The 27,499-nt window shown below is 47.1% G+C and overlaps 1 protein-coding gene across 1 annotated transcript; it reads right to left on the bottom strand.

The window, feature by feature from the left end:
• Positions 1-337: 337 nt before the first annotated feature.
• LOC120939762 (prostate stem cell antigen-like) lies at positions 338-17,816 on the bottom strand. Its single transcript, XM_040352096.1, has 3 exons — positions 17,710-17,816; positions 3,527-3,631; positions 338-925 (listed from the first exon to the last, which is right to left on the bottom strand). Exons 1-3 carry the CDS (start codon positions 17,759-17,761, stop codon positions 684-686), a joined length of 399 nt encoding a protein of 132 aa, XP_040208030.1. The 5' UTR covers positions 17,762-17,816; the 3' UTR covers positions 338-683.
• Positions 17,817-27,499: the final 9,683 nt, after the last annotated feature.

Genomic DNA, 27,499 nt, shown 5'->3' with positions numbered 1-27,499 from the left:
GTATCAGTGGTCACTCACTTGCTGGGTTAGAGCTTTCCAATCAACCTTGAGCAGGAGCCTTACTGATTGTAGAATTGGAGGTCTGACTCAGTAGGGGGTGTGTGCCGGACCTCTGCGGAGAGGCCACTGCTTCCACATATAAACAGAAAAGGCCCTTCTTTGTAGCATGGGCGGGCACTATTCGATAGGGGGGGGGGCCCTTCTCGACAGAACAGCTGCAGTACTATGGAAGCCATCAGAGATGGTGAAAGGGGAGGGAAGGTGGCGAGGAAGCAAATAAATGAGTGAAAAGTTATAGAGGAACATCGAGATCCCCGTATTTTCTTCATCGTGACCATTATGGGGCACCCTTGTCTAAAGGCTAAAGTCGAATTTGATGGAAATGCATCCTATCACCTCACCCGGATCACTCGGATCACCCGGATCACTCAAATCACCCGGATCACCCGGATCACTCGGATCACCCGGATCACCCGGATCACTCGAATCACCCGGATCACCCAGATCACCCGGATCACCCGGATAACTCGGATCACCCGGATCACCCGAATCACTCAAATCACCCGGATCACCCAGGTCAAGCAATATTGCAGAAGCAGGAGGATTTTTTTTTGAAGAGACTCGTGACTGATCCGTATGTAGGTGACCAAGTCCTCCGGGGTGGAAATCGGAAGGCGTTGGGTTTAGAAGGCAAACATATAACTCAGGAGACCGAGGACCGCCATCAGGAAGGCGCTGCTGGACAACCCACGGGCTCCGTTGCCGAAGGCGTCGAGCCAGCTGTTGGCATCTCCGATCTTCTGGGTATTACAGCGGTCGGACGTACAGCAATTTTCGGAGGCGGACACAACGGTGAAGTTCTGATTGGCGTTGACACAGGCAGCCGAGCAATATTTGCTGATCCAATTCACGAAAACGCCTTGAACTGCAGGAAAAGAAGAAAAAAACATGGCGGACCCATGGTGAGCTGAAGAGGAGCGACAATCATCACTTCACCCAGGGTGACCACATTTCCAAACTGCCATTCAGGGAATATTTTTATATATATATATGGAACCTCGGATTATTTTTTTGTGGGGGGGGCTTTGATCACTTATTTTTTGTTGCTATCACAAGAAATGTAAACATCTCTTATAAATAAAATAATAATAAATTAATGATTAATAATAATAATAATAATAATAATAATAATAATAATAGCACACATCTTTGCCCCTCCCCAGCTCAAATGCTCTCATTTCCCATTTGCCTCTAGCACAAACACAACCCCCCCCCCCCAAAAAAAAAATTCCCCCTCCTACAAATCCTCTACCCCTCAAATTTCTCCTCTGACCACAAATCCTCTCCCCCCCAGTCCAAATCCCCCCCCCCCAGAATACATTTGGGTAGATTCAGGTACGGGCGCGCAATTTTAAGACGGCGTAGCCTAGCGTGTTTACACTACGCCGCCTTAAGTAAGAGAGGCAAGTACATGATTCTCAAGGCACTTACCTCCTTACTTAGGGCGGCGGTAGTGTAAACGCGGCGGGCGTAAGGGCGCCTAATTCAAATGGGTTGGAGGGGGGCGTGTTTAATGGTAATGAGGTAATGAGGTAATGACGTTTTTTGGCTACTGCGCATGCGCCGTGCGCCTACATTTCCCAGTGCGCATTGCGGCTAAGTACGCCGTACGGGCCTATTGATTTCGACGCGGACGTAAACGACGTAAATCCTGATTCGCGGACGACTTACGCAAACGACGTAAAAAATTGTCGAATTTCGCGGCGGGAACGGCGGCCATACTTGACATTACTATTCCACTAGAGCCTAGCTCTAACTTTACGCGGCCTATCTCTTACGTAAACGGCGTAAAAGTACTGCGTCGGCCGGGCGTACGTTCGTGAATCGGCGTATCCCCTCATTTACATATTCTACGCCGACCGCAATGGAAGCGCCATCTAGCGGCCATCCAAAATATTGCAATCTAAGATAGGTTTAAGCGTATCGCTGTTTGAGCATACGATTAAACCTAGGTCGGCGTAGATTCTGAGTTAGGCCGGCTTATCTACTGATAAGCCGGCCTAACTCTTACTGAATCTACCTACTTATCTCCAATCCCCCATCCTAGTACAAATTCCCCCCCCCCCAATTCCTTCCCCTAGCACAAATCCCCTCCCCACCACCATATTACCTTTTTTCTAGCACAAAACCCCCCAAATTCCCCCTCCTAGCACAAATCTTTGTCCCTTATCCCCCCTACTAGTCCAAATCCCCCCCCCAGCATACATTGTCTCCAATCCCCCATCTTAGTACAAATTCCCCCCCCCCCCCAAATTTATTCTCCTACCACAAATCCCCTCCCCACCACCATATTACCTTTTCTAGCACAAAATCCCCCAAATCCCCCCCTCCTACCACAAATCTTTGTCCCCCACCTCCCTCCTTGTCCAAATCCCCCCCCCCCCAGCATACATTGGCCCGGATTCAGATAGAGATACGACGGCGTATCTCCTGATACGCCGTCGTATCTCTGAGTTCCGTCGGTCGGATCTATGCGCCTGATTCATAGAATCAGGTTCCGCATAGATCTCCCTTAGATCCGCCAGGTGTAAGTGACTTACACCGTCGGATCTTAGGCAGCAATTCCAGGCCGGCCGCTAGGTGGCGTTTCGTTTTTTACACGCGACGAATATGCAAATGCAGATTTCCGCTGATTCAGAAACGAACGCCAGCCCGTCGCTTTTTTTTTTTACGTCGCTTGCGTTTGGCTTTTTCCGGCGTATAGTTACCCCTGCTATGTGAGGGGTATCCTATGTTAAGTATGGCCGTCGTTCCCGCGCCGAGTTTTGAATTTTTACGTCCTTTGCGTAAGTCGATTCAGAAAAGAGCTGGACGCAAGTTACACTCACGCCGAAACCAATGACGTCCTAGCGACGTCATTTGGAGCAATGCACGCTGGGAAAATTCACGGACGGCGCATGCGCTGATCGATCGGCGCGGAGACGCGCCTGATTTAAATTGTAGACGCCCCCTAGCCGCGGAATTTGAATTCCGCCGGGGGATTTACGATACGCCGCCGCAAGTTTTGAGGTAAGTGCTTTCTGAATTAAGCACTTGCCTCAAAAACTTGCGCCGGCGGATCGTAAATCAGATCTAAAGATCCGCTAACCTGAATCCGGCCCAGTGTCTCCAATCCCCCATCCTAGTACAAATTTCCCCCAAATTCCTTCTCCTAGCACAAATACCCTCCCCACCACCATATTACCCTTTTCTAGCACAAACCCCCCCCCCAAAATTCCCCCTCCAAGCACAAATCTTTGTCCCCCATCCCCCCTCCTAGCGCAAATCCCCTCAAATCACCACTCCTAGCACACCTTCCCAAATTTCCCCTCCTAGAACAATTGTTATCCCCTGCTTGTGGTGCCCCCCCCCCCACCTCACATGATACCACAGTGCCCAGGGCAGCCGACCCTTCTGCCCCCCCCCCGTTCTGGCCCTGGACACAGCTCACGAAATAAGACCAGGAAGTTCATAAGAAGATACTTACTGTGTGAAGTCCCACAGAAGGGGGTGGAGCCGGTGCAGTTGGTCACCGCTGTGCACGACGCATCACTTGTGGCCATAGTGCAGGTGTAGCATTCATAGGAGTAACCTGTAAGAGGAAGAACATTATCACCATCATTTACATAGGCAAAGGTGCGCCCTCCAAATATACAAAATATAAATTATTTATATCTGATGGTCGGCATCTTTGTATCGTTGGCACGTTACATTACCAATGCTAAAAGCCCTGGCAGGGCAAAGTATAAGGTCCACTTTAAAGAGCTTCTACAGCCTGAGGCCCAGATTCACAAAGAGTTACGCCGGCGTATCAGTAGATACGCCAACGGAACTCCGAATCTAAGCCCGTCCTATGTTTAAGTGTATTCTCAAACTGAGATACACTTAAACATGCCTAAGATACGACAGCCTGCGCCGTCGTATCTTAGGGTGCAATATTTACGCTGACCGCTAGGTGGCGCTTCCATTGAGGTCGGCGTAGAATATGCAAATGAGTCGTTACGCCGATTCACGAACATACGCTTGCCCGTCGCAGTAAAGATACGCCGTTTCCGTAAGAGATAAGCGGCGTAAAGATAAACATGCCCCCTAGGTGGCGTATCCAATGTTAAGTATGGCCGTCGTTCCCGCGTCGCAATTTGAAAATTTTACGTCGTTTGCGTAACTCGTCCGTGAATGGGGCTGGAGGCCATTTACGTTCACGTCGAAACCAATGACGTCCTTGCGACGTCATTTAGCGCAATGCACGTCGGGAAATTTTAGGGACGGCGCATGCGCAGTACGCTCGGCGCGGGAACGCGCCTAATATAAATGCTCTACGCCCCCTACCCGGCTGATTTGAATTACTCGGGCTTGCACCGGGGGATTTACGCTACGCCGCCGCAACTTTACAGGCAAGTTCTTTGAGAATAAAGCACTTGCCTGTAAAACTTGCGGCGGCGTAACGTAAATGTCATACGTTACGCCGCCGCAGTTTTGCGCGATTCTACGAGAATCTGGGCCTGAGGGTTTTCATTCTCATGGGGAGAGAGTCCTCAGCTCAGTGACTTGACACCGGTCTTCGTATGATAATTACAATAGACAAGAACTGGTTTTTGTTTCTGGTTAGTCTTTTAGACTTTTTTTCCTCTATGTTATAATTAGGGCCGCCATCAAGGGGGTACAGGCATTACACCTGTGAGGGGCCCGATGGTCCCCAGGGGCCCGGCTGGCCCCCCTCCCAAATTATTATATATATTTTTTTGCATTACACCTACAAGGCACCTGATGGTCCCCAGGGCCCCTTACAGGCCCGGCTGGCCCCCCCCCCCCTGTTTTTTTTTATTTATTTTTTGCATTACACCTGTAAGGGGCCCGATGGTCCCCAGGGCCCCTTTCAGGCCCGGCTGACCCTCCTCCTGTTTTTTTATTTATTTATTTTGTGCATTACACATGTAAGGAGCCCGATACTCCCCAGGGCCCCTTACAGCCCCGGCTGGCCCCCCTCCCATTTTTTTATTATTTTTTTAATATTATTTTTATTTATTTTTTGCATTGCACCTATAAGGGGCCCAATGGTCCCCAGGGCCCCTTACAGGCCTGGCTGGCCCCCTCCTGTTTCTTTTTTTATTTATTTTTTGCATTACACCTGTAAGGGGCCCGATGGTCCCCAGGGCTCCTTTCAGGCCCGGCTGACCCCCCTCTCGTTTTTTTTTTTATTTATTTTGTGCATTACACGTTTAAGGGGCCCGATAGTCCCCAGGGCCCCTTACAGGCCCGGCTGGCCCCCTCCCATTTTTTTTATTTATTTTTTGCATTACACCTATAAGGGGCCCGATGGTCCCCAAGGCCCCTTTCAGGCCCGGCTGACCCTCCTCCCATTTTTTTATTTATTTATTTATTTTGTGCATTACACATGTAAGGGGCCCGATGGTCCCCAGGGCCCCTTTCAGGCCCGGCTGGCCCCCCTCCCGTTTTTTTTTACTTTATTTTGTGCATTACACAAAAAATAAATAATAATAAAAAAATAATAAAAAAAAGGGAGGGGGGCAGCCAGGGCCCCTTACAGCTAATACCCCACTACATCCCTACACTGTGGCCTCTCTACATTCCTTCCTTTGAGTCCCCAGCATTTAAGCTGCATGGGGCAGGGTCAGAGCATCACTGGCGCTCCGGCCCTGCCCCTCCCCGCTGGCTGTGAAATAATAGGTATCGTTCTGCACAGCACGGCGCACCGCTGCCAGCCTGCCCCCCCCTGTGTATCCATCACTCTCATTGCCATCATGGGGCCGCCCAATTTCAGGGCAGCGAGGACTCAAGGACCAGCTGCTTTGGGGAAAGTGCAGAGGCCCCCCATACAGCTGGTTCCCCTGGGCAGTGCCCAGGTGTGCCCTCTCATTAAGACAGCCCTGATTGCGCCATCTACAGCTGATCATAAATTCCGATGTTCGTGGCTTTCATCGGTTTCGGGCGGGCATTATTCGACAGGGGGCATTTCTTGACAGGACACCGGCAATAGGCTGCGCTTTGACCTGCAAAATCACGCCGTTGTGAATAGGGGGGGCAAAATTTCTAATCAGACTAAAAAGCCACGCCCACTGCTTCTTGCAGTGCGTATAAGTCACCATCTCCCTTCTGGGGCTCCAGAGCATTACTTTGCCCAGGGGCCCATGATGCTATTAGGTTGGCACTGATTGGGTGAAAATATTCGTGAACAGATGAGTGTTGAACATCTTCCAGCATTGCGCGACCAAAGGACTTCTCTCCATACCGCGGGATTACATAGAGAAAAATGATAGGTCATCAGCAGCCATGATGGGCGAGTCACATAACCCTCCCGGAAAAGCTTTTAAAAAATAATAGTTTCCTTTACAAAAAAACAAAAATGTGGCGTGACAACCCTAATCCCCGTAGAACAAGAATAAGTAGGTGTGGTCACCATAAACAAACATTTCTTTTTTTAGAAGTGATCCTTCCAATCGGAAAGCATGCACTGTATACATTGTATCTTCTCACTGAATAGCTGGAATTTCTGAAGGGGTGAGAGAGTTCCTGCGCCTACAATTGCACAAATGTGAAGCCAGATTCACAAAGCAGATACGACGGCGTATCTCCTGATACGCCGTCGTATCTGTTGTTCTATCTATGCGACTGATTCATAGAATCAGTTACGCATAGATAGCCATAAGATCCGACAGGTGTCGGATCTTAAGATGCAATACCGCGGCCGCCGCTGGGGGGAGTTTGCGTCGTAAACCAGCGTCGGGTATGCAAATTAGTAGTTACGGCGATCCACGACGGTTTTTCGCGTTCGCTACGTCGTCGCTAGTCTAGTTTCCCGTCGCAAAGTTACACTTTTATTTTGGTGCCTTAACTTTAGTCAGCAAGTCTATTGCTGTCTAAAGTATGGCAAAGCACGGCGGGAGTTCGGAAACGGAGCATGCACGGTAGATCCGGCGCGGGCGTGCGCCTAATTTAAATGGCACACGCCCATTTAAATTGGCCCGTCTTACGCTGGAGGCCGCCGGCGTAGGTTTTCATCGCAAGTGCTTGGTGAATCAGGCACTTGCGATGAAAACTTGCAGCGGTGTAACGTATCTACGATACGTTACGCCGCCGCAATTATTCGTGAATCTGGCCCTATATTACCAAAAGTTTTGGGACGCCTGCCTTTTACACACACCTGAACTTTTAATGGCATCCCAGTCTTAGTCCGTAGGGTTCAATATTGAGTTGGCCCCGCCCTTTGCAGCTATAACACCTTCACCTCTTCTGGGAAGGCCGTCCACAAGGTTTAGGAGGGTGTCTATGGGAAGGTTTGACCATTCTTCCAGAAGAGCATTTGTGAGGTCAGGCACTGACGTTGGACAAGAAGGCCTGGCTCGCAGTCCCCCCTCTAATTTATCCCAAAGGTGTTCTATCGGGTTGAGGTCAGGACCCTGTGCAGGCCAGTCAAATACCTCCACCCCAAATTCGCTCATCCATGTCTTTATGGACCTTGCTTTGTGCACTGGTCCAAATCATTTGGTGGGGGGGGTTATGGTGTGGGGGGGGGGTTATGGTGTGGGGTTGTTTTTTCAGGGGTTGGGCTTGGCCCCTTTGGTATGCTGACACCTTTAGAGTTCCCTTCACTGGAACTAAGGGGCCAAGCCCAACCCCTGAAAAACACCCCCACACCATAATCCCCCCTCCACCAAATGGTTTAGAGCAGTGACCCAATACTTTTGAGGCCAGTCAAGTTCCTCCACCCCAAACTTGCTCACCCATGTCTTTATGGACCTTGCTTTGTGCACTGGTCCAAATAATTTGGTGGAGGGGGATTATGGTGTGGTGGGGGGATTATGGTGGGGGGATGTTTTTCAGGGGTTGGGCTTGGCCCCTTAGTTCCAGTGAAGGGAACTCTTACGGCGTCAGCATACCAAGACATTTTGGACAATGTCATGATCCCGACTTTGTGGGAACAGTTTGGGGGACGGCCATGACTGCGCATCCGTGCACAAAGCAAGGTCCATCAAGACATGGATGAGCGAGTTTGGGATGGAGGAACTTGACTACTGGCCTGCACAGAGTCCTGGCCTCAACCCGATAGAACACCTTTGGGTTGAATTAGAGCGGAGACTGCGAGGCAGGTCTTCTAGTCCACAGTGCCTGACCTCACACCTTCTTTGCTCCTCATTCGATCCTAACAATCACTAAGGAACCCAGCTAGCAACCTGGTCAGGGGTCAGGCTTGGAGACCAGTAGCTACAGTAGAGCGGAGACTGCGAGCCAGGTCTTCTCATCCAACACCACTGCCTGACCTCACAAATGCTCTTCTGGAAGAATGGTCAAACATTCCCATAGACACCCTCCTAAACCTTGTGGATGGCCTTCCCAGAAGAGGTGAAGCTGTTATAGCTGCAAAGGGCGGAGCCAACTCAATACTGAACCCTACAGACTAAGACTGGGATATCATTAAAGTTCATGTGCGTGTAAAGGCAGGCGTCCCAATACTTTTGACAATATAGTGTTGATTGTTACAGAGTTAGGCACAAGAAAGATGTGTGGAATTTGTAGAACTTGCCTGCCACTCCTTCTGGATGCCACTTAGGCTTAATATCTGACCGTACAAACAGGTTCTCCCCATTTAGATAGTTGTCACTGTGACAGCCTTGACTGGGAGGAGAGATTTTGGAGAGGACTAGGGGCAAGCCTCCTACCCACTGATTGTGGCCCATGTAGAGAGCAGATCACTCTTTAATGATGGACAACCCTCGTGATGAGACTTGGATACATTCTCTGAATAAGAACAATAAAGCTTCCCTTCTGGAGTGGATGGAAAGGTGTAATAATAATCTTGTACAGGTTCATGGTGAGAGGGAATATGGTGGCCTTCCTGCAGACTGGAATGGAGAGGCTCCTTCACTTGGGGCAGAAATATTTATCGACAAGATCCCTCAATAGACCTAAGAAGATAAATGAATTCCACCTTTTCAGACTGCTGGAACATTGTCTCATAGACTGTTGGGCACTGGTGTCGGACAGTCTGAGGTGGGGTGAGATTACTGTTCGTTATGTGTTTATTGTTAAGTATGTCTCTCCCATTGTGTGCCACCTAGGTGTGAATTGCCATTGTCAATTTAGTCACCTATTGTTCCTGTCTGTCTGGTCATCTCTTGGAGATGTGAGTAGTATTGTGACCACTATACTATTAATTGTGGGATGTCATGTGTTTATGTTGATTTTCTTATAGGTTAAATCATTGTTTATGTTTATGTTGGCTGTTCATTACTGTTTGCAGTTTGCATTTTTGTGCTAAAAGAGGGGAATGTCCTCCTCGGGAGGGGAGGGGTATAAAGTATGGCCCGGATTCACAAAGCACTTGCGCGGACGTATCTCGAGATACGCCGTGTAAGTGCAAATATGCGCCGTCGTATCAATGCGCCGGACTCAGAAACTAAGATACGCCTGAAAATAGGCTTCATCCGACCGACGCAACTTGCCTACGCCGGCATAGAGTGGGCGCATATTTACGCTGGACGTATTTGGCGCTCCCATTGATTTTCTATTCACATATGCAAATGAGGGAGATGCGACGATTCACGAACGTACGTCTGTCCGACGCAGTGCGCGTAAAGTCATACGTCCGGCGTAAAGTTATGCCCCATAAAGGAGGTGTAACTCAGCAGTATCCATGCAAAGGGCTGCACCAGGGAACACAAGCTGGCGTATTTTACATAGTTTACGTAGGACGTGAATATGACTAGGCATAGGTTACGTTCACGCCGTAGGCAGTGATCCGACGTATCTTAGGCATTTTTTTCCCGACGTGATTGTGAGCATGCGCACTGAGATGCGCCCATGGGATGGCGCATGCGCAGTTGGCGATACGTATCTGTCTGGCGCTTGGCCCTTCATTTGCATGGGGTCACGCCTCATTAGCATGGCTCACGCCCACTTCCACTTACGCCGACTAACGCCTGAGAAACCCAGCGCAGATTTAGGAGGAAGTGCTTTGTGAATTCAGTGCTTGCCTCTCTGCGCTGCGTCGGCATAGCGTAAAGGAGATACGCTACGGCGGCATACATATGCGCCAGTGTCTGTGAATCCGGGCCAATGTGTCTGAGAGTTCTAGTTTGCATCTAAGCTAGTGTCGCCTAGTCTTGGGTGCTCAGCTATAATGCCTGGTTCCTGGGTCCAGACTAGAGAAAGCTATATTTGTCAGAGGCACCCAAGCTGGGTGATGGACTGTTCCATCACAGTCACCATATTGGAAGATTTTCCCCCTATTCCTAATTCAATAACAACACAAAAATTTAAGATTTCACATTAAATTAGTTTTAGCAACAGTGGTCACCAGGACAAATAAAGGGGTTACGCTCCCCAGTGGGGGTGCAGGCAGTACTAAAAACTGAACACATAAAACGTAGGGAACCCCCTAAACCAGTGGTCTCCAAACTATAGCCCGGGGGCTGGATGTGGCCCTTTGCTTGCTTTAATCTGGCCCTTGTGGCAATATTTCCTTTTCTGACACCAACATCGGGGCATACAGTAGTTCCTCCCACTGACACCAACGAAGGGGCACAGTACCTCCCAATGAAATCAACGACGGGGCAAAATTCCTCCCAGTGACGCCAACAATGGGGCACAGTTCCTCCCAGTGACGCCAACAATGGGGCACAGTTCCTGCCAGTGACACCAACGATGGGACATTTTTTCGAACAAATTACACTAACGATGGGTAGAGCTGCACGATTCTGGTCAAAATGAGAATCACAATTATTTTGCTTAGACTAAAGATCACGATTCTCTCACGATTCTCAAAAACTGAATGCCAGAACCCCCCCCCCCCAAATAAATACATAAATAAACCTGTGATTTATCTGAAAATATGAATATATAAAAAAACAGACCAGTGATATGTCTATAATGTTAAAGACCATATAACTCCTATGAAAAAAGCAGAATCAAACTTTGATTCTTCTTTTTTCATAGGAGTTACTTAGGGCCAGATTCTCATACATTCGCGCTGCTCCTGGGCAGCGTAATATATGAGATCTACGTTACACCGCCGCAGGTCTACAGGTTTACATCCTGATTCTCAGAACACTTACCTGTAAACTTGCGGCGGTGTAGCGTTAGATTGCTCGTCGCAAGCCCGCCCAATTCAAATGGGGAGGGCACCATTTAAATTAGGCGAGCTCCCGCGCCGAGCGTACTGCGCATGCTCCGTCGGGTAAATTACCCGACGTGCATTGCGCTAAATGACGTCGCCCCAACGTCATTTGCCTAGATGTATACGTAAATGGCGTCCAGCGCCATTCACGGACGTCTTACGCAAACGACGTAATTTTATTGAATTCGACGCGGGGAACGACGGCCATCGTTAACATTGGTTGCGCCTGCTAATTAGCAGGGGCAACCTTACGCGTCGGGTACGCTACGCAAACGACGTTAATTCGCTGCGTCGACCTCGCGTATGTTCGGGAATCGCCGTACTTACCTAATTTGCATAGACGACGGGGAAAAGCGACGATGCGACACCTAGCGGCGGGAAAAAAAATTACTTTTAAGATCTGACAGCGTAACAGCCTTACGCTTGTCAGATCTAATGGGTACCTATGCGCAACTGATTCTGAGAATCAGTTGCATAGATACCCGGGGCCAGATGAGGTGTTACGACGGCGCTAATGGTGTTGCGCCGTCGTAACGCCTTTGAGAATCTGGCCCACAATCTAGTAAAAAAATTCCAATACCTAAAAAATAAACAAAAAATAAAAAAAAATCCACTTTATACCTCGTTTTCAAAGAAAGGCACAACTGGCCACACCACCAAAATAAATGAAATAAAACAATATTTTGTTATGAATAATAAACTTGGTACAAGTACAAAGCATCCCACATATATAAATAAATATATATATATATATATATATATATATATATATATATCACACACATACAAACACAGTACATAAACAAACTAGGGTACATTTTAAGGCTGCATTCACATCTAGACGGACGAAATCGCGGCGTTTTGTCGCCGCAAATCGCGGTAAAAATAGCGGCGTTTTGTACCGCGATTTGCGGCGACAAAACGCGGGTATTGTCCGCCTAGATGTGTCCCAAGATGACCCCCTCTATGGAGATGATTGCCATCTCCTAGCCGAACGCTCGAAGACGCCTGAAAAAAAGGTCCGGGACCTTTTTTCACGCCGCAGGCGACAGGCGTCCGGCGTTCGGCGTGGAGATGTGAACCATCTCCATAGAGGGACATGTATTTCCAGCCCTCTGGCGGCAGAGGCGTAGCGCTACAGGCGTAAAAACGCCTAGATGTGAATGGGGTCTAAGACAGGATCCAATTAAAGTGATTGTAAACCCTCGAGAAAAAAAAGGCATAATGAGCTGGTATGCATAGCATACTAGTTCATTATGAATAACTTACCTTACATCGAAGCCCCCGCAGTGGCCCACATACCCCCCTCCGGCCGGCGACATCTCTCCCAGGGTAACTTCCGTGTATCGCGGCTCCGGCGCTGTGATTGGCCGGAGCCGCGATAACGTCACTCTCGCGTGCGCTCCGCCGGTTACGGCACGCTCACTGAAGCAACGGCACATACGTGCCGTTGCTTCAGTTTGCCCCAGTGCACATGTGCCGATGACATCGACACATGCAGGGGACAGAGGATATCTCCTAAACCGTACAGGTTTAGGAGATATCCTGGGTAGATACAGCTAAGCCTTATTATAGGCTTACCTGTAGCATAAAGTGGTCTGTAAGGGTTTACAACCACTTTAACCTACCAGCATGTTTTTGGAGGAAACCGGAATACACCCACACAGGAACAGGCAGAACATGCAAACTCCAGGCAGGTAGTGTCGTGGTTGGGTTTTCAATCAGTGACCCTTTTGCTGCTAGATGAAAGTGCTAACCCCTACACCACTGTGCTGCCCATGGCTTACTGTGCAAAGGATTCACTAGAGACTAAGTGGCAACATAGTCATATCTAAGTACATTATTTTACATTGTCACGTTGAATCTGCCTTTATGACCACATTGGGCCAGATTCTCAAAGACTTACGACGGCATATCTCCAGATACGCCGTCGTAAGTCCGAATGGCCGCCGCCGTATCTATGCGCCTGATTCATAGAATCAGTTACGCATAGATTTGGCCAAGATACGAGCGGCGTAAGTCTCCTATCATCTAAATGAGCTGTAAATAAAAGCTGATTCACATTATGACAAACCTTCCTGCCTATAAATGTAAAATGACAGTTGCAGAGGATTTTTGATGGTCGATTCCAAAAATAAACAGTTTATATTATGTTTTACTATTATTATATAATAAATAATTATATATATATATATACTATTTAATACTAATATAATATGAAGGTTCAGGTGATATTTTCTAAACAAACTGTTAAAATTGTCATCACTTCATTGTCTCTTCCAAACATATTAAAGCGAGTTTGCGGTATATGTCTGGCCCCCCTAAACGGGGAGCGCCATCTGGTGAGTGGGGAACCCTGAGGGGAGCACCGGGATCACTTCGTACCTGCAGTCCTAGGACCACTCCCTCTGCACGCCTTACCCTCCTTGGACATTCTGCATACCCAGTATTGCCATTGCCCACTGATATCTATACTTTTATGGACATGGACTAAATGGCCCACATATTGCTGTGCACAAACCTGACACGGTCTTTTGTACTATAGGTTTTTTTCTGTACGTTGCCCACTACATGTGCAGGATATATACGCAGTATTTGTACAGCTTACTTGTATGGTTTAGCATTTACACACCTGTGGAACAGCAGCTATATCTATACTAGTCACTAATACCCACCTGTTTGTGACTTTGAGTGGATCTCCAGTTAATATATAGGGCCAGATTCACAAAGAGATACGACGGTGTATCTACAGATATCTACAGATCCCCCATCGTATCTCTGACTTACACTGGTCCTATCTATGCGCCTGGTTCATAGAATCACATACGCATAGATAGGGCTAAGATCTGACAGTGTTACACTGTGTTACACTGTCGGATCTTATTTTCGATTTAAAAATGGCGCCGGGGGCGTTCCCGCTGATTTACCTTGAATAATATGTAAATCAGCGAGATACGCAAATTCACGAACGTACGCGGACCCGTCGCAGTGTTCTTACGTCGTTTCCGTAGCGGCTTTCCCGTCGTATACTTACCCCTGCTTTTATCAGGCGCAGCCAATGTTAAGTATAGCCGGCGTTCCCGCGTCGAATTTGAATTTTCTAACGCCGTCTGTCTACGCCGATTCACAAACACGCGCGTCGCAAGTCACGCTCACGTCGAAACCACTGACGTCCTAGTGACGTCAGTGGGAGCACTGCACGCCGGGAAATTCCCCGGACGGCGCATGCGCATTTAAATCGGCGCGGGAACGCGCTTGATTTAAATAGTACACTCCCCCTAGCCGTGGAATTTGAATTCCGCCGGGGGATTTAGGATCCGCCGCCGCAAGTTTGGAGGTAAGTGGTCTGTGAATTAGCCACTTGCCTCTCAACCTTGCGGGAGCGGCTCTTAAATCACGTAGATCGAGCGGATCTATAGATCCGCTGATCTACGTGAATCTGGCCCATAGTCTTTTGCGCTGGGCGTCCAGCCATCCACATATATATAGGGTGTACTGCTGTATTGTTTTCCTTTTTTATTTTATTATTCTGTATGTGCAGGATTCATTGGTTATCTACATTTCAGTAATCCTTGTATACTGTCTAGTAAGCGCATGTGAAGTATACGCATGTGAAGTATATGTAGATTGTGTTATATGATTAGTATTTTGGTACATAGTGCATACAGAATTGGTACATTGCCATGATTATCTACTTTGAGTGGGTTCCCAGCCTACCTGCATTGCTGGGACCCCAGCCACTCACAGTCCTATTGGATGCACCTAGGCACTCACATCTGAGTAGGCCCTACGTGTACTAGGCAGCGCCACCACCCCATTTACACCTTTATCTCTTTTATATCCCCTTTTTAGGGGCCACACAGGGGGGCAGCAGCCTAATACTCCCTATCCCAGCGCAGGTTACCTCCCACTACATGATACCCGGAATGACCGTGTTGGCCGGAGTGGCGATGATGTCACTCCCGCGCATGCGAGCGGCACGATCCCCGCGCATGCGCACATTTCCGGCCACTTTTTCGGCAGGCTCCCATTCAGGAGCCGCCGCACTCAGTGCACCTGCGCCGTTGTCTACAGCGCGCATGCGCCGTAGACATCGGCACCCCCGCTTTCCTGCAAATATCCATGTAGGTTAAGGAGAATTTGCACCTACATGTAAGCCTTAATGAAGGCTTACCTGTAGGCGCAAGTATAGCCTGGGGGTATACAACCGTGTTAATATTTAATGTTACTATATATCATTATAATAATAAATAGATATTTATATATGCAGTGTAATTTTTTCAGTGTTGTCGCATGAAAAGATACAAGAAAATATTTCCAAAAATGTGAGGGGTGTACTTACTTTTGTGAGATACTGTGTATGTATATATATTTAGTGGAACCTGGGATATAAAATGTAAATCTCACTTTTGTGAGATACTGTATATATCACCCATTAACTGGTTGCCGACCAGCCGCCGTAGAACGAGAGCCCGTAGCTCTACGTCAGCAGTTGAAGCGGCCACTAGGGGCGCGCGCACGCCCCCTGCTCGCTCCTGGCTCCAACGCGCGTGCCCGGCGTCCGGGATCACTGCCGGGCACCCGCGATCGCTCGTTACAGAGCGAGGACCGGGAGCTGTGTCCTGTCAGGGGAGAAATGCCTGACAGGCATGAAAAATGTATGAACAGCGATCAGTCATTTCCCCTAGTCAGTCCCTCCCCCCCCTACAGTTAGAACACACCCAGGGAACATACTTAACCCCTTCCCTGCCCCCTAGTGTTAACCCCTTCCCTGCTAGTGACATTTTTATAGTAATCAATGCATTTTTATAGCACTGATCACTATAAAAATGCCAATGGTCCCAAAAATGTGTCAAAAGTGTCCGAAGTGTCCGCCATAATGTCGCAGTACTGAAAAAAAACAATCAGTGATCGCCGCCATTACTAGTAAAAAAAAAACTATTAATAAAAATGCCATAAAACTACCCCCTACTTTGCTATAACTTTTGCGCAAACCAATCAATAAACGCTTATTGCTATTTTTTTTTTTTACGAAAAATAGGTAGAAGAATACGTATCGGCCTAAACTGAGGAAAAAAATGTTTTTTTATATATTTTTGGGGATATTTATTATGGTAAAAAGTCAAAGATATTCATTTTTTTCAAAATTGTCGCTCTATTTTTGTTTATAGTGCAAAAAATAAAAACCGCAGAGGTGATCAAATACCACCAAAAGAAATCTCTATTTATGGGAAAAAAAGGACGCCAATTTTGTTTGGGAGCCACGTCGCAACGACCGCGCCATTGTCAGTTAAATCGACGCAGTGCCGATTCGCAAAAAGTGCTCTGGTCTTTGACCAGCAATATGGTCCGGGGGTTAAGTGGTTAAAGTTTGAAAAAAGAAAATCCCTTTGCTAAAAAGAGATTGAGTTGAAAGAAGGACTAACAGCGACAGTTGGTATTTGGGAAACTCTACAAAATTGTCCAATGCTTTTTCAACAATTTTCCAAATATTACATATAAAGAGTTGCAGTGCGTAAATGAAGATGAATAGAATGGGTAAAATAAGACAGATTGGTGAAAACGATACATTTCCCTATTTTCCTTCTCTGGAAATATCAGACACTGGTCGGTTTCAGATGGGGTCGGTTATGAATAAAGGGCCAGATTCACAGAATAAGTACGCCGGAGTATCTGCTGATACTCCGGCGTACTTTCAAATTTGCCGCGTCGTATCTTTATTTGTAATTCACAAACAAAGATACGACGGCATTTGGCTAAGATCCGACAGGCGTACGCCTTCGGATCTTAGGATGCAATACTTCGGCGGCCGCTGGGTGGAGTTTGCGTCGTTTTCCGCGTTGGGTATGCTAATTAGCTGTTTACGGCGATCCACGAAGGTACGCGCGTTCGTCGCATTCTCTTACGTCGTCGCTAGTCGTCTTTTCGCGTCGCAAAGTTACGGCTGCTATTTAGGTGGTGTAACAATAGACAGCCCATGTTAAAGTATGGCCGTCGTTCCCGCGTCAAATTTTTAAAACATTTTTTTTTTGCGTCGTCCGGGAATACGAAAGTACGTTACACACGTCGCCGTTCAAAACATTACGTCGGGGCAACGTCATTTCGTGCAAAGCACGGCGGGAAATTTCAAAACGGAGCATGCGCAGTGGCGGGGACCATTTAATTTAAATGGTCCCCGCCTCATTTGAATTAGGCGGGCTTGCGCCGGACGGCTTTACGCTACGCCGCCGCAAGTTTACACGCAAGTGCTTTGTGAATCAAGCACTTACGATGAAAACTTGCGGCGGAGTAACGTAAAGGACATACGTTACGCCGCCGTAATTTTTCGTGAATCTGGCCCAAAATATCTGTAAAGGTGGCAAATTTTGTATAAATTTTCTGAATCTACGAAATTGGTTTTTGGTTCAAGATTTCCATCTTCATCCCGGCATGTTTCTGTATTTATGTTTTTCATGGTCAACCATTTCTTTCCACCTTTTAAAAAATAGACCCTCTTCTCAGCACCCCCCACCCTCCCCCGCTCGCCAAGGTCTTACCCAGCTGGGCTACACAGAGCAGCACCGCGACGCTTATCAGAAGGTTCCTCATGGTGATCCCGGAGCAGTGACTGGTTCCTCCACCTCCAAGAAAAGTACTTTATACCAGCTGAGTCTGGTGACTCCTCTTTGGTTATCTAGAGATAACAAGACCGACCTGTTTTTATTTTTACTTCACATTTTTCTTTTAGACGTGCTATGTACCTATAATGACCAAACGTCAAGAATTTTAAGGTGTGCCAAACTTGACTTCCCACCCGATGACCTTCAGGAGATTATAGAGAAGGTCTCCCCTCCTTCTGCTGTTACAATGTATTTATTTTAACATATGTAACAAAGAAAAAAGATACAATACATTTCTGCAGAACTGTACAGTATGTAATACAACAGAGGAACGCCATACTGAATAGAAGAATGACTCGCCTGGATGACTATGTGTGACTTATCTCATCACTTAGATCCATTGTACTTTCTAGAAAGCAATAAACAGGAGTTTTTGGGGCCCCTTAGGCCCCGTTACACACGACCGGATCTGTCCGCTGGAATTTATCCGCGGATCAGTTCCAGCAGACAGATCCTGTCGTGTGTAGGGCCTAGCGGACATTTTTCGGCGGACATTTGTCCAGCCGACGGTTTTCCAGCGGATAAAAATTTCTTAGCATGCTAAGAAATCTATCCGCTGGAAACCTGTCCAGCGGACTGATCCGGTCGTCTGTACAGACTCACCGGATAAGTCCGTCCGATCCCCATCCCTCGCATGCGTCGAAATGATTCGCCGCATGCGTGGAAGTATTTACTTTCAAGGGTCGCGCATGTCGCTGCGTCATCGTCGCGGCGACGGCGCGGCCACGTCACCGCGGATGTTTTCCGCGGGGATTTTGATCTGATGGTGTGTACAGCCATCAGATCAAAATCCGCCAGCGGACATATCCGATGGAAACGGACCGTTTTCATCGGATATCCGCCCGTGTGTACAGGGCCTTACACAGCTTCAGGCATGGGCCCCCCTGGAGCAAAGAACCGGGGGGTGCTGCCGCCGCAAATTGGGAAGGGGGGGGAGGGTCGCAAGTTGAGAAGCGGGGGAGTGTCGCAAGTTGAGAAGCGGGGGAGTGTCGCAAGTTGAGAAGCGAGGGGGGGTCGTCACAAGTGGCGAGGCGGGCCACGAATTGAGAATGGGGTAGGCCACCGCAGAAAAGCTGGAGCTGGGGGGGGGCTGCAGCCGCAAATTTAGGTTGGTGGGCTTTGGGTGCTGACGAAAAAAAAAAAGGGGGATGCCATCTGGGCCCCTGGGGATCACCGGGCCCCTTAGAGGTCAGGGGCTTTGGGTGCTGACGAAAAAAAAAGGGGGGATGCCATCCGGGCCCCTGGGGACCCCCAGCTGCTATGTCTCCTTGTTGTAGGAGTCAGGGGGGTGTAACACACTGTGTAGGGGTCAGGGGGGGGGGTGTAACGCACAGTGTAGGAGTCAGGGGAGGTGTAACTCCATTCAAAGTGCATCAGCGCTGAAAGCTGAAAATTGGCCTGGGCAGGAGGGGTTTAAGTGCCCGGTAAGCAAGTGGTTAAAATAAATAAATGTGTTTTGGGGACCGAGGAAAGCTGAGGTACATTGCCTGATAGCAGAGGTGCAAACACTCGTGTGATCGGCAATGTGGGGGGGGGGGGGGGGGGATGGTGTAATGTATGGAAGAACTCTCTTTGGTGAATAGGTGGGTCACACGCGGTGTATAAGGTGCGCTCTGTACACAGATAAGGGGACTATTTTAAACATCCTGTTCACAGGCTATAGAAATCTGGATGAAGAGCTAACAGAACACAACAATGGGGAATAGATGATAAAGATGTAGATAATAAATGTCAGCACTCCGCTCTCTCCTCTGCACAGTCATACTCCATACCGCAGTGCATTGTGGGAGATCAACTGTATTCAGAAAGATCATTCTAGAATCAAATACCGATCAATTATTTACTAAATCCTACACTGGCAGAGCCGCCATCAGGAATTATGGGGCCCCATACACAGCTTCAGCTTTATAAAAAAAATATAAATAAATAAAAATAAGGGGGGTTGCCATCTGGGGCCCTGGGGACCTCTGGGCTCTTTAATAATAATAAAAAAATATATAAAACAATTTTTTTATATATATATAAAAAAAAAAGGGGGGTTGCCATCCGGGGCCCTGGGAACCTCTGGGCCCTTTAATAATAAAAAAAATATACAAAAAAATGTAAAACTATTTTTTTATAAAAAAAAATAAAAAAAAAACAATAAAAAGGGGGTTGCCATCCGGGGCCCTGGGATCCTCCGGACCCCTTACAAAAAAAAGAAAAAAATCTAAATTAAAAAAAAAAAAAAAAAGGTTGTTGCCATCCAGGCCCCTTCCAGGTGTACTGCCTGTACCCCCCTGATGGCGGCCCTGCTCACTGGCCACTTGATTAGGTACACCTTGCTAGTAGCGGGTTGGACCCCCTTTTGCCTTCATTTCTTTGTGGCATCGATACACCAAGGTGTTGCCACCTCATCCCTTTAAAACCCAAATAATTACACAGGTTTTGTGGCTGATTTAAGGTGGTAATTAACCACTTAAGGGCCGAGCCCTTTTTCTGAGATTTGGTGTTTACAAGTTAAAAAAAATATTTTTTTTGCTAGAAAATTACTTAGAACCCCCAAAAACAATTCAAAGTTAAATTTGAAAACTGTTTGAATTTGAATTTTGTCTAAAAAATGTTGCTTCGTTATTTCGGATTCGTTTAAATTCGTTACTCTTTTAATTTTGGAGATTTCAGATACATCAGAATCTTCGAATAACAAAAAAATTGTCCGAATTTTGATTCGGAACGGAACGAGCCGCACGTGTCTACTGAAGTCCTTATATGAACATAATACATTAAAATAGACATTTTATAGAGATAAATGTGTCCTAAACAAGGCGATGTGAATCAGTTTTTAGGTAGATTGGACCTGCCATTGATTGGACCTGACATTGATTGGACCTGACATTGATTGGACCTGACATTGATTGGACCTGACATTGATTGGACCTGACATTGATTGGACCTGACATTGATTGGGCCTGACATTGATTAGACCTGACATTGATTGGACCTGACATTGATTGGACCTGACATTGATTGGACCTGACATTGATTTGGACCTGACATTGATTGGACCTGACATTGATTGGACCTGACATTGATTGGACCTGCCATTGATTGGACCTGCCATTGATTGGACCTGCCATTTATTGGACCTGATATTGATTGGACCTGACATTGATTAGACCTGCCATTGATTGGACCTGACATTGATTGGACCTGCCATTGATTGGACCTGCCATTTATTGGACCTGATATTGATTGGACCTGACATTGATTGGACCTGACATTGATTGGACCTGACATTGAATTGACCTGACTTTTATTGGACCTGCCATTGATTGGACCTGCCATTGATTGGACCTGCCATTGATTATACCTTCCATTGATTAGACCTTCCATTGATTGGACCTGACATTGAATTGACCTGACTTTGATTGGACCTGACATTGATTATACCTGCCATTGATTAGACCTGACATTGATTGGACCTGACATTGAATTGACCTGACTTTGATTGGACCTGGCATTGATTGGACCTGCCATTGATTGTACCTGACATTGATTGGACCTGCCATTGATTGGACCTGACATTGATTATACCTGCCATTGATTAGACCTGCCATTGATTGTACCTGACATTGATTGGACCTGCAATTGATTGGACCTGACATTGATTATACCTGCCATTGATTAGACCTGCCATTGATTGGACCTGCCATTGATTGTACCTGACATTGATTGGACCTGCCATTGATTGGACCTGCCATTGATTATACTTGCCATTGATTAGACCTGCCATTGAATAGACGTGCCATTGATTGGACCTGCCATTGATTGGACCTGACATTGATTAGACCTGCCATTGATTGGACCTGCCATTGATTGGACCTGCCATTGATTGGACCTGACATTTATTAGAGCTGACATTGATTATACCTGACATTGATTGGACCTGACATTGATTGGACCTGACATTGATTGGACCTGACATTGATTGGACCTGACATTGATTGGACCTGACATTGATTGGACCTGACATTGATTATACCTGCCATTGATTGGACCTGACATTGATTGGACCTTCCATTGATTGGACCTGACATTTATTAGACCTGACATTGATTAGACCTGACATTGCTTGGACCTGCCATTAATTAGACCTGCCATTGATTGGACCTTCCATTGATTGGACCTGACATTTATTAGACCTGACATTGATTATACCTGACATTGATTGGACCTGACATTGATTGGACCTGACATTGATTGGACCTGACATTGATTGGACCTGACATTGCTTGGACCTGACATTGATTAGACCTGACATTGCTTGGACCTGACATTGCTTGGACCTGACATTGATTAGACCTGACATTGATTAGACCTGACATTGCTTGAACCTGACATAGCTTGGACCTGACATTGATTGGACCTGACATTGATTGGACCTGACATTGATTAGACCTGACATTGCTTGGACCTGACATTGATTGGACCTGACATTTATTAGAGCTGACATTGATTATACCTGACATTGATTGGACCTGACATTGATTGGACCTGACATTGATTGGACCTGACATTGATTGGACCTGACATTGATTGGACCTTCCATTGATTGGACCTGACATTTATTAGACCTGACATTGATTAGACCTGACATTGATTAGACCTGACATTGCTTGGACCTGACATTAATTAGACCTGCCATTGATTGGACCTGACATTTATTAGACCTGACATTGATTATACCTGACATTGATTGGACCTGACATTGATTAGACCTGACATTGATTAGACCTGACATTGATTGGACCTGACATTGATTGGACCTGACATTGATTAGACCTGACATTGCTTGAACCTGACATAGCTTGGACCTGACATTGCTTGGACCTGACATTGCTTGGACCTGACATTGATTGGACCTGACATTGATTAGACCTGACATTGCTTGGACCTGACATTGCTTGGACCTGACATCGATTGGACCTGACATTGATTAGACACGCCATGGTTGGTCTTCTCCTCCCCGTCAGTCTCACGATGGGTTGGGTGAGGTGTAATTATCAGAGTTCAATCGGAAAGAAAACACAAGAATGTAGAATAACCAGTTTTTTCAATAAATTCCATTCTATGCTATTTTTTTCCTGCACCAGGCGGGTGTCATTGTGTATAATCTGCACACAAGGGTGATAAGAGTACACAATGACACAATGGCAGCCATGATGTCTCGGCCATGTATTCTCTTACAGGACAATGCACCACTAAGAACAGGGAATTGTGGGAATGTAGTTATGATAATAATGATGTTCACAGTAGCGATTATTTACCCTCCAGAAGAATTGCAGTAAAATCTGTGAACTGATCGTCAAACAAGTTATAAGGGTAATGGGGGTGGTGGGGGGTGTTGATGGGAGTGATGGTGCAGGAAGTAATGAAGATAATAACAGTGATGGTGCAGGAGATGATGACAGTGATGGTTCAGGAGGTGATGGGAGTCATGGTGCAGGAGGTGATGGATGTGATGGTGCAGGAGGGGGTGGTTCAAGTGGTGATTGGCAGGAGGTGATGGGAGTGATGGACAGGTGGTGATGGGAGTGATGGGCAGGAGGTGATGGGAGTGATGGACAGGAGGTGTTGGTAGTGATGGGCAGGAGGTGATGGAAGTGATGGTCCGGGAGGTGATGGATGTGATGGTGCAGGAGGTGATGGAAGTGATGGGCAGGAGGTAATGGGAGTGATGGGCAGGAGGTGATGGGAGTGGTGGGCAGGAGGTGATGGAAGTGATGGTCCGGGAGGTGATGGGAGTGATGGGCAGGAGGTAATGGGAGTGATGGGCAGGAGGTGATGGGAGTGGTGGGCAGGAGGTGATGGAAGTTATGGTCTGGGAGGTGATGAAAGTGATGGTGCAGGAGGTGATGGAAGTTATCGTGCAGGAGGTGATAGGAATGATGGGCAGGAGGTGATGGAAGTTATCGTGCAGGAGGTGATAGGAATGATGGGCAGGAGGTGATGGAAGTTATGGTCTGGGAGGTGATGAAAGTGATGGTGCAGGAGGTGATGGAAGTTATCGTGCAGGAGGTGATAGGAATGATGGGCAGGAGGTGATGGTGCGGGAGGTGATGGGAGGGATAGAGTGGTTCAGATGGTGATGAGAGTAATGGTGCAGGAGGTGATGGGCAGGAGGTGATGGGAGTGATGATGCAGGAGGTGATGGAAGTGATGGTGCAGGAGGTGATGGAAGTGATGGTGCAAAATATAAATAAATAAAAATAAGGGGGGGGTTGCCATCCGGGGCCCTGGGGACCTCTGTGCTCTTTAACAATAAAAAAAATATATAACAATTTTTTTATATATATATATATATATAAAAAAAAGGGGGGGTTGCCATCCGGGGACCTCTGGGCCTTTTAATAATAAAAAAATATATATAAAAAAAATGTAAAACTATTTTTTTTACAGAAAAATAAAAAAATAAAAAGGGGGGTTGCCATCCGGGGCCCTGGGATCCTCCGGACCCCTTACAAAAAAAAGAAAAAAAATATAAAAAAAATGTTTTAAAAAAAAGGGGGTTGCCACCTGGGCCCCTTCCAGGTGTACTGCCTGTACCCCCCTGATGGCGGCCCTGCTCACTGGCCACTTGATTAGGTACACTTTGCTAGTAGCCAGTTGGACCCCTTTTGCCTTCATTTCTTTGTGGCATCGATACAACAAGGTGTTGCCACCTCATCCCTTTAAAACCCAATACATAATAATTACACAGGTTCTGTGGCTGATTAAGGTGGTAATTAACCACTTAAAGGGGAGTTCCAGCCAATTTGTATGTTTATTAAAAGTCAGCAGCTACAAAAAGTGTAGCTGCTGGCTTTTAATAAACAGACACTTACCTGCTCCAGCGACGCACCGGCCGGGGCTCCGCTCCTCTCCCCCCCTCCCCGGCCGGCGTTTTCATTCTCAGTGTGGGCACCCGGCCGTGACAGCTTTCGGCTTCACGGCCGGGCACCCACTGCGCATGCGCGAGCGGCACTGCGCATGCGCGAGCGGCGCGGCCCGGCGCTGCGCCGTGTAATTGGCCAGGAGATCGCCTAGGACCTGTGACGTGTCCTAGGCGATCGCCTACAGCAGCCCCTTCCTGTAGGCGATTAAGCTTAGTCGCCTACAGGAAGGAGGAAGTGGGACAGGAAGTCCCACTCGTGCTGAAGCCCCCACTCCCCCCCCAAAAAAATTACATGCCAAATGTGGCATGTAAGGGGGAGAGGAGTGGGATAACCGAAAGTTCAAATTTGGGTGGAACTCCTCTTTAAGGGCCGAGCCCTTTTTCTGAGATTTGGTGTTTACAAGTTAAAAAAAATATTATTTTGCTAGAAAATGACTTAGAACCCCCAAAAACAATTCGAACTTAAATTTGAAAACGGTTTGAATTTGAATTTCGTCTAAAAAATGTTGCTTCGTTATTTGGGATTCGTTTAAATTCGTTACTCTTTTAATTTTGGAGATTTCAGATACATCAGAATCTTCGAATAACAAAAAATTTGTCCGAATTTTGATTTGGAATGAAACGAACCACACGTGTCTACTGAAGTCCTTATATGAACATAATACATTAAAATAGACATTTTATAGAGATAAATGTGTCCTAAACAAGACGATGTGAATCAGTTTTTAGGTAGATTGGACCTGACATTGATTGGACCTGACATTGATTGGACTTGACATTGATTATACCTTCCATTGATTGGACCTGACATTGATTGGACCTGCCATTGATTGGACCTGACATTGATTAGACTTGACATTGATTGGACCTGACATTGATCGGACCTGACATTGATTGGACCTGACATTGATTGGACCTGCCATTGATTGGACCTGCCATTGATTGGACCTGCCATTGATTGGACCTGACATTGATTGGACCTGACATTGATTGGACCTGACATTGATTGGACCTGACATTGATTATACCTGCCATTGATTGGACCTGACATTGATTGGCCCTGCCATTGGTTGGACCTGACATTGATTGGACCTGACATTGATTGGACCTGACATTGCTTGGACCTGACATTGATTAGACCTGACATTGGTTGGACCTGACATTGGTTGGACCTGACATTGATTGGCCCTGCCATTGGTTAAACCTGACATTGATTGGACCTGACATTGATTGGACCTGACATTGCTTGGACCTGACATTGATTGGCCCTGCCATTGGTTAAACCTGACATTGATTGGACCTGACATTGATTGGACCTGACATTGATTAGACCTGCCATTGATTGGACCTGACATTGCTTGGACCTGACATTGCTTGGACCTGACATTGCTTGGACCTGACATCGATTGGACCTGACATTGATTAGACACGCCATGGTTGGTCTTCTCCTCCCCGTCAGTCTCACGATGGGTTGGGTGAGGTGTAATTATCAGATTTCAATCGGAAAGAAAACACAAGAATGTAGAATAACCCGTATTTTCAAAAAATTCCATTCTATGCTATTTTTTTCCTGCACCAGGCGGGTGTCATTGTGTATAATCTGCACACAAGGGTGATAAGAGTACACAATGACACAATGGCAGCCATGATGGATCGGCCATGTATTCTCTTACAGGACAATTCACCACTAAGAACAGGGAATTGTGGGAATGTAGTTATGATAATAATGATGTTCACAGTAGCGATTATTTACCCTCCAGAAGAATTGCAGTAAAATCTGTGAACTGATCGTCATACAAGTTATAAGGGTAATGGGGGTGGTGGGGGGTGTTGATGGGAGTGATGGTGCAGGAAGTAATGAAGATAATAACAGTGATGGTGCAGGAGGTGATGACAGTGATGGTGCAGGAGGTGATGGTGCGGGAGGAGATGGGAGTCATAGTGCAGGAGGTGATAGGAATGATGGGCAGGAGGTGATGGTGCGGGAGGTGATGGGAGGGATAGAGTGGTTCAGATGGTGATGAGAGTAATGGTGCAGGAGGTGATGGGCAGGAGGTGATGGGAGTGATGATGCAGGAGGTGATGGAAGTGATGGTGCAGGAGGTGATGGAAGTGATGGTGCAGGAGGTGATGAAAGTGATGGTGCAGGAGGTGATGAAAGTGATGGTGCAGGAGTGATGGTGCAGGAGGTGATGGGAGTGATAGTGCAGGAGGTGATGGGAGTGATGGTGCAGGAGGTGATGAAAGTGATGGTGTAGTAGGTGATGGAAGTTATGGTGCAGGAGTGATGGTGCAGGAGGTGATGGGAGTGATAGTGCAGGAGGTGATGGGAGTGATGGGCAGGAGGCGATGGGAGTGAAAGTGCAAGAGGTGATGGATGTGATGGTGCAGGAGGCGATGGGAGGGATAGTGCAAGAGATGATGAGAGTAATGGTGCAGGAGGGGTGGTTCAGATGATGATGAGAGTAATGGTGCAGGAGGTGATGGGAGTGATGGGCAGGAGGTGATGGGAGTGATGGGCAGGAGGTGATGGGAGTGATGATGCAGGAGAGGGTAGGAGACTAGGAGTGATGGTGCAGGAGGTGATAGAAGTGATGGTGCAGGAGGTGATGAAAGTGATTGTGCAGTAGATTATGGTGCATGAGTGATGGTGCAAGAGGTGATGGGAGTCATAGTGTAGGAGGTGATGGGAATGATGGTGCAGGAGAAGAGGGAATTTATGGTGTAGGAGGTGATGGGAGTGATGGTGCAGGA

The sequence above is a fragment of the Rana temporaria genome, chromosome 5, assembly GCF_905171775.1.
Source record: "Rana temporaria chromosome 5, aRanTem1.1, whole genome shotgun sequence".
In the NCBI taxonomy this organism is placed as follows: domain Eukaryota; kingdom Metazoa; phylum Chordata; class Amphibia; order Anura; family Ranidae; genus Rana; species Rana temporaria.
Note: the sequence above shows the minus strand (reverse complement) of the source record. Positions and strands in the feature narration are given on the sequence as shown.

What these genes read in the sequence shown, in the direction of transcription:
- LOC120939762 (XM_040352096.1), bottom strand. Translation starts at nt 17,761, where the DNA reads ATGAGGAACCTTCTGATAAGCGTCGCGGTGCTGCTCTGTGTAGCCCAG. An exon ending in GCTCTGTGTAGCCCAGCTGG is followed by an intron (nt 3,632 to 17,709) that starts GTAAGACCTTGG and finishes TTCCTCTTACAG; the next exon opens with GTTACTCCTATGAATGCTAC. An exon ending in CTTCTGTGGGACTTCACACA is followed by an intron (nt 926 to 3,526) that starts GTAAGTATCTTC and finishes CTTTTCCTGCAG; the next exon opens with TTCAAGGCGTTTTCGTGAAT.